Source organism: Salvia hispanica, chromosome 5 (assembly GCF_023119035.1).
Source record: "Salvia hispanica cultivar TCC Black 2014 chromosome 5, UniMelb_Shisp_WGS_1.0, whole genome shotgun sequence".
NCBI classification, from domain to species: Eukaryota; Viridiplantae; Streptophyta; class Magnoliopsida; order Lamiales; family Lamiaceae; genus Salvia; species Salvia hispanica.
The window spans coordinates 11383347-11391319 of NC_062969.1; the positions used below are offsets into that span (position 1 = coordinate 11383347).

Here is a 7973-nt window from a genome sequence, read left to right on the forward strand (position 1 = left end):
CACATCGTCGGCTGGAGAGGGCATGCTGAGGGCAGACTGGAAGTACGGAGAAAGTCTGCGCACCGTAGGAGTCTGCAATGGGGACGGACCCGCATATGGATATTGGTCGGGAGGAGAACCCATCGACAACAACGAGTTCATCCACTACTGATTTGTTTCATCAGTGGGGTTGGGAATTTGCGGACTCGGCTCTTTGCCCTTACCTTTTCGGGAATTTTTCCTATTTGAACTCATAATTTTGAAGATTGAAGATTGAAGATTGAAGATTGAGATAATGAGATTGAAAAATTGAGAGAATGAAGATTGTATGTGATGAATGGAGGAGGAGGAATTATATATAGGTTTGGAATTATAGCCGTTGGAAAAAAAAAATTACCGAATCGCGCCTACAGTGGGCGCCGATGATTCGGCGATAAATCGGCGGTTAACCGAAATTAACGCCGAAACACTCCCAACGGTCGGCGATATTCGGCGAAAAATCGCCGAGTGTTATCGCCGGACCATTGGGAATGCTCTAAGCTAACTAACACGCCACTTATTTTTTTTTGCGGAAAAACATTAAATTAAATAAATTTCTCAAATTTGGGAAACAACAAAAAATATTAATCGTCAAATCATTTCATATCTTCCGAAATCGTTTCAACGATGGCTTCATCAATTTCAGTACAGAGCCCATTATTGTCTTGTAAATTCCAGTCTTCTTATTTCCAATCTTCTACAGAATCTTATTTTCTCGAAAATAGCTGCAAAAATGAGAGCTCTGCGAAGTTCAAGACTGGGAAAAGGAAAATTTTCGGAGTGGTGATGCGGCAAACAGTGCAAGGGCCTTCAGCTGCTTATGCCAAGGAAATCGAGAGATTATCTGCTAAAGAATCTCTGCTTCTTGCTGTACGATTACGATTCTAACTTACTTATCTTTTCCCCTTTTTGGGAATTTGTCAGTTGTTTGGTGATTCCTTGGGGATAGTTTGATTTGTTTACTTTTAATTTTAGGTTTATGGTCATAATTAACCAAATTGATTAACTTAACTAGCCAAAATGAGGAATTTGTTTGCTTTATTAGTTGCCGGCTAAAGAAGTTAGTTTATTTTTATGCCAATTTAAAGCTAATCATTTTCAGGTGTACTAGCTGTTTGAAGGATTGTACCTTGATTTGTAAGAGTGTGCTAATTGTTATTGTTGATTCTGTTATGTTCCCATTACTTTGTGACATTTTCTTTCAAATAAATAAATAAATATTTGTTAGAGGGCATTTACTTTTCATGATTGATAAGAGTGTTTTTCTATGATGCATATCAAATCTTGAAAAGTCAAAACAATTCTTGTATGATAGATAGAAGCACTACATATGAAGGTTCTTGATTATTGTTAACTGAATAATAGTGGCTGGATGGTGTTTAGTTCAAAGATGCTGGAGGCTTTGAGGCACTGGTTACTGGAAAAACGAAGACTTTGCAAAGCATTGACGTGAACGAGAGAATTGTTAGCCTTGAGCGGCTGAATCCTACGCCTAGGCCAACAACGTAATGTCTCTATTTTGTTGAAGTGAAGTTAATTATGAGATCAGTTTCGGTTGAGGTTTTCATTTCTTTTTTGCCAGATTTCAGGTCTCCTTATTTGGAAGGCAAATGGAATTTCGAGTGGTTTGGATCGGGAAGCTCAGGACTCGTTGCTGCTAGGTCTTTGTTTGAGTGAGTTTCGTCTCAATTTCGTGTTATAACTATGATATATAGCTCGTTTGTTTAACCTATTTGTGATGCTCAATACAATTTGATGTTGATGATATATTGATAGTTGTGGTGATTTTGCAGGAGGTTCCCTCCGGAGCTGGCAAATTTGTCGAGACTTGATGTGGTGATCAAGGATTTGTATGCGAAAAATTCAGCAAGTTTGAAATTCCTAAATTCGGTAATGCACTCAAAATTGAATCTTGTATCACGGCACTACATGATTCTCCTTCATGTTTTGCTGATCAAGAGATGTGGACACAGATACATATTCTTGTTCAGAAGTGTCTCGTTGTTATAGAATATATAGAGCAATTGTGAAAAGACGTGTTTTTAAAACACTTTTGTTGCTAGTCTTGGTTTTTTCTCATTTTCTTGTCATCTATGCTCTTCCTGAAATGCAGATAGAAAGCAAGTTTATAATCTCGAGCAAGTTAACTGTGGAGGGTCCGCTTCGGATGAAGCAGGAATTCCTTGAAGGATTGTTAGAGTCCCCAAAAGTTAATGAAGAATCTATTCCTCAGCAGCTAAGAGGCGCTCTTGCCCAGGCTACGAACGCTGCCCAACAGCTTCCTGCTCTTATTAGGGATACTGTGTCTGGTGGATTAAGGATTCCTCTCGGTGAGCATTTCCAGTTTCGTGAAACTATGCATTCAAATAGTTGATCAATATGAACACTAGAGGCAGTACAGCACGTTTGATCTTTTCCCCGTTCTACATTTGGATCTATACGTACATGGTTTTATATCAAATCTTGGTTGCTGGAATCACTATCTTGTTCGCTTACAACTGCAGGTGGATCTTTCGAGAGATTCTTCATGATCTCGTATCTTGATGATGAAATCCTGGTAAGTGCTCCCAGCTACTAAATGCAGTCTTTTTTGAGTTTAGCTCTTGTTATAGATGGTCCATGAACAGAGTCCAATCACTATAGAACCCGAAAAAAATTACAAATATGCCATTGAGTACGAGCTTGAATCTGATTATTCGACCTGTGAGACTGCTTACACAAGTTCTTGAGTCGCGTTTTGCATCTATATATGCAGATAATACGGGATGCTGGTGGAGTTCCCGAAGTTCTCACAAGATTGGATCCTGGTCCATCGCCATTGGCTGAGCCAACAACCGAATACGAGAGTTGAAATGAAGAAGCCTCAACTGTTGCTGTATTTTATGTACACTACAAACTCCGACAGTTGCACCCTAACGACATAACAAGAATGAACGAAGCTCAAGCGACGTCTGCTTCCCTCTCTCGTCTCGTTTCCTTGCTGATGTAAATGATGAAGTGAGCACCATGTACACTTGCCCATTTGTTGACATTAAGTTAAAACCTTTTTGTAACACACATTAGTTCAAATGTTGATTTTACTTTTTTTTTTAGATATAATTGTGCTAAATTTTCTAGCTACATACCATATTTACGAACTACTATTAACTTTAATTGAATGACCATTTCATTTTTTTTCAGTTCAAGCATATTTGGTCCTTCTCTTTCAATGCATCATAGACATTGCCTATTACTACTCTATCATAAATAAGTCGAGAGCAAAACATGAAACTCCACCAATGTGTAATTTAGAATTTTTTTAGGGGGATTTGATTTGATTTGATTTTCTATGACAGTCAATATTTTAGTTACAACTACAGTCTACATGTATATACTCATATATCAGTAGGTATGTAATCCATTTTAATCTAATTTTGCTAGCTAGAATTCCCGTCAAAGTTTGCTATTCAAAGGAAAAATGGGCTGCAGCCACTATTAGCATCAAGCCTATATTTTTGATAAAATTTTGAGTTGGTCGTAGATACATAAAATTATTTTCAAATTATTCTTGGAATTATCTTACTCATTACTTTAGGAAATTATCTTCTTTGGCACCGTGATCTTACCTCAAATCTTTATACAACTAAAAATAAACGAAGTACTTATAAAACTATAAAAGTGGTACACGAAACCTATCTTTTCATATTGAACCCTAATTCAATGAAATAGTACTATTTCTCAATTATATAGTAGAATCTATTTCTAAGTGACATTAACGATTTTATAATAAAAAGAACACAGAGTCCCCTCACCCCCTTACAAGTTACGATTGGTTTGAAAATTAAAACAGAAATGAATTTATCTGTATAAAATGAAGCAGTTATCCTATCCGTATATAGATAATAATGATAATATTATTAACGAAAAATGGTGATATTAATATTAAAGGTGACACATAGGGGACACATGTTAGGCTAAAGTAACTAAGGGAGCTACGTGTCCGCGACTCAACTACCTTTAACCGCCAAAGCCACCTTTTAAATCCTCCTTCCTTCCCAACACCTCAATCTCAATCTCAAAGCAAAAGAAATCAGAAACCAAAAAGAAAAGAGAAGAAAAGATGCAATCTGCAAAGGACGCGGCAGCTTCAGCCAAAGCTGGCATGGAGAAAACCAAGGCCACACTCCAAGAAAAGGTATCTCTCTCTCTCTCTTGATGATATGTTACAGAATTAAGAGTTGGATATGAATTAGTATGAATTATAATTTATACGTATAGGGTGAGAGGTTGACGACCCGCGACCCGCTCCAGAAGGAGATGGCGACGGAGAAGAAAGAGGAGAGGATCGACGAGGCTGAGCTCCGCAAGCGCGATGCCCAGGCTCAGCACGAGGCTCAACGCCGCCACACTGGTACCGGCACTGGCGCTGATACCACTGGCTTTGGAACCGGAGGCACTTACTAAATAATAGTGTTAATAACTATATATCTAGCTACCTTGTAATAAAATGGGTGAATGTGTCTATATCAACACACTCCTTGTATTGTTTATGTATGTTGATTTGCAATGAATTCTCCCTCCCATTTTAAATATTTATGCTTCATTTTTCTGATTGAGTTAGTCTATAACAAAACTGCAACCCAATTAGGGGATTCTGGTATGCCTCTTTTGCGAGTATCCATAGCCACAAATCCAATCCAAAAACAGTAGCAAATTATTGGGGGGACTAGCGAGTAAGAAATGTAGAAGCTAAAAAGAAAGTAAATAGTGCTACCAATTAATTGATCCAACCTTAATACTACGCCTAAAATAGGGGTTTGGTCGTCGCTGGAGATGCCACTTTGTTGACGATGAAAGGGGGCTTGCAACTTAATATCGATAAGATTGTGGGACAATATTTATATTATGCCATATTTCTGGGTTCTTCTTCCATTTATACACTTTTAAGTGCGCGCTCAAATTGAATTTCCGTCACGTGATCTTGGAGCGCAGTCACGTGCACAACCTCTCAATGGACTATGCTCATGAGATCATATGAATATAGTTTCAAAGCGAACCAAATTATGAAAAAACAGCCCCTCCAAACGAAAACTAAAGTGGCAATTATCAGTTTGTTTCACAAAATAATTAATTAATTGCGTAAATCAATTCATAATTATGTATTCATCAATTATATGTACATCATCAATTATATGTACACCAATTTAAATCGGGACGACAATTGTGTTGACATGTTGTAATCAATCCAAAAACATATAAGAAATGCACAAATTGTGTTGTAAATTTGCAATCAATCCGAAAAACACAAATTAAAGAAAAGGAAACATACTGGAGTAACAATTTTACATGCCAAGATAAAAATAGTACTGTAATTTTTTTTTTTATAGAGATGAATCATCTTTTGATTTTATGATTCAAGACTAACGTGTAGACTCAGTTGTTGATTTTATTTTCAAAATTTATATTTATTCCATCTTAGGCTATCCCAACAAGAATATATTGTAGACTAATTAAATTGTCCATACTTTGTGTAGGGAAATTTTCTTCAACAAAGTGTAGAGCATCATGACAGTACATGATGGTTTAAAGCACAAGATGATGCAAAAGAACTCCATAGTCAAGGCAGTTTTCCCAGAATTTCAGTAAACAGTTATTAGAAAATTTTTTATTCTAAATTATACATATCACAGATTGCCATTTATCCCTTCACTGCGCACAAAGGAACCCCCAAAGTAAAATAACATAGCATCCTACTAGACATTTCACTTGATACAAAAAGAACGTTTTTGAAGATAAATCAGGTACGAGTAAGACTAAGAATATTCTACAGCAACTAAAATTATTTAAAGAAAATAGTAACTCAGAGATCAAAATTACACCGAATGAAACACAAAATTAACTGAAACAAGATGCTCCACAAGCCAATTATCCGTGAATTCGCGAAATTTGAAGTTCTAATAGGTGACTCGCGATGTAGAGTACATAAATAGAAGAAACAATACAAATTACAAATTGATTGGTCAAGTTCAAATCTAACTGAAACAGTGAAGAGTAACGAATACTCGTAATAAAACAAAAAACGGGGATGTAATTGTAAATACCAAAAGTCCCGTTAGATGACTCGATTTCGATGCGATGTCACGTGCTCCCCGAGAGACCCATAAGGAATCACGTGCTTATGTAGATGGGCTTCAAATGGGCTTGATATTTAACAAATGAGCTCGGTCGTGATAAATTGGCCTGGCCCAAATCATCAATTAAACTGGATTGAAAATTAGATAATTTCTTGTGGATCATTTTTAGAGAATTTTATTTTGTCCAACTTTTGTCATCTTAATTCTTGTGTGTTGACCTTAACATGTAGTTAAACAAAAAGAATGGGGTTAATTACTATAGTTTAATTTCTTTTCCATGATGATGATTATAATCAACCATTTTTTGGTTTACTTTACTACTCCATACTTTAGAAGCATCTTTTGCGCTTTAACTTGAGATTAGATTGTTCGGATTAGTAATTCGTTTAGAAGATGATCTACTGAGAGATAAAAGATAAGCTAAGGAAGTCGATTTTATATTCTTATGCATATTTAAAATCGATAAACATACTCAGTAGTTGAGGGTTTAACTAAATCTAAATTAGTTAATGTGACATGTGAGGAATCTTTGCTTATTTTGATTCATATGGGATAGATTTAGCTATAGTAAAACTAAAACTAAACGTGTTTAAGGATGTTGTAAGCAACATAAATTACATAATCGATCTTGTGATTAATTTTTTGCCAATAGTTTTGTTATTTAAGGAGTAGTATATTTAGTCAATAAGTAGAATTATTCCCATCATAATTTATTTTGTAGAATTGAACAAACATATCCTCTTTATGGATCAACACTTTTATCACTACATTTAAAATTATAGTCTTGCAAAATAGTTATATTATTATTATTATTACATTATTTAACATGAATAATTTTTATATTAAAATACATGCTCTAATTTTACACATCAACGATCACAACACCAACAAGGTTAGAGAAGCAATTGTGATTTCAAAATGAACTGGCATTTTGTGCTGCATATTGAACCAATCACAACACTTTAGAAATTTAACCATTCAACAAAGACAACACTTATTTCCTTACCTGGATTATAGGATAGGTCCTTTCCACTTTACTACATTTTGCTAACAATGAAATCAATCACACCATAAGTCTGCATAAAATTAATGCAAAGGTAAAATGTGTGGTACTCATCTAGTCACCTAGTTCCACGTTGGACTGAACTGAAAAGTCCAATATTGCGTTTCATAATCAGGTATACAAAAAAGCATCTGTGATTCTATAGCCATTAGACCATGTTTATCAGCAATCATTCAACCCAACCCAATCATCCACTTTTTCAATATTTAATTCATTTCTATCTCCTCCACATCATCTTCCACATCATTAATATTCATCCAACCCAACCACACCTATTTTCATGGTTTATCAATGACCACCCAACCACACTATCATACATTTATTTTTATATCATTTTTTAAATAATAATATTATTACATGAATATTTATTATTGCATAATAAAATTTATAAAAAAACGCAATCAATGACAAACTAAAAATTATAGAGACAAACTTAAAAAAAACATAAATTACAATAATTGAAATACGAAATTGAAACTACATAATTAGTACTCATACATAAGATGAAAACTAGACATTCAATTGGAATTGCCGAATTTCGCCGATATATGCTCAACCAAATCGTTTAGCAGAGCTTTGTGAGCTTCTCTGTTTTGAAGTTGGGCTTTATTTTTCATGTAAGAAGCTAGACTCGCGATCCTATTCGTAGAATATATGAAATCATTATTCGCATCTCCACCTTCGTTCTCACGACTACTTCGTCCAAGTCGATCTTGAATAAATTCGGCTGGATCACAATAGTTTGAATACGTGCTTCTTTCATCTTCCACTATCATATT

The 7973-nt window shown here is 35.2% G+C and overlaps 2 protein-coding genes across 2 annotated transcripts; both read left to right on the forward strand.

Annotated features, from left to right (window-relative positions):
- Positions 1-606: 606 nt before the first annotated feature.
- On the forward strand, positions 607-3110 carry LOC125186738 (probable plastid-lipid-associated protein 13, chloroplastic). Its single transcript, XM_048083182.1, has 7 exons — positions 607-888; positions 1402-1523; positions 1608-1691; positions 1812-1908; positions 2132-2348; positions 2523-2575; positions 2774-3110. The coding sequence occupies exons 1-7, from the start codon at positions 646-648 to the stop codon at positions 2867-2869; spliced, it is 912 nt and encodes a 303-aa protein (XP_047939139.1). The 5' UTR covers positions 607-645; the 3' UTR covers positions 2870-3110.
- A 939-nt stretch (positions 3111-4049) lies between these two features.
- On the forward strand, positions 4050-4589 carry LOC125186941 (protein LE25-like). The gene is made up of 2 exons (XM_048083428.1): positions 4050-4192; positions 4276-4589. Exons 1-2 carry the CDS (start codon positions 4118-4120, stop codon positions 4459-4461), a joined length of 261 nt encoding a protein of 86 aa, XP_047939385.1. The 5' UTR covers positions 4050-4117; the 3' UTR covers positions 4462-4589.
- Positions 4590-7973: the final 3384 nt, after the last annotated feature.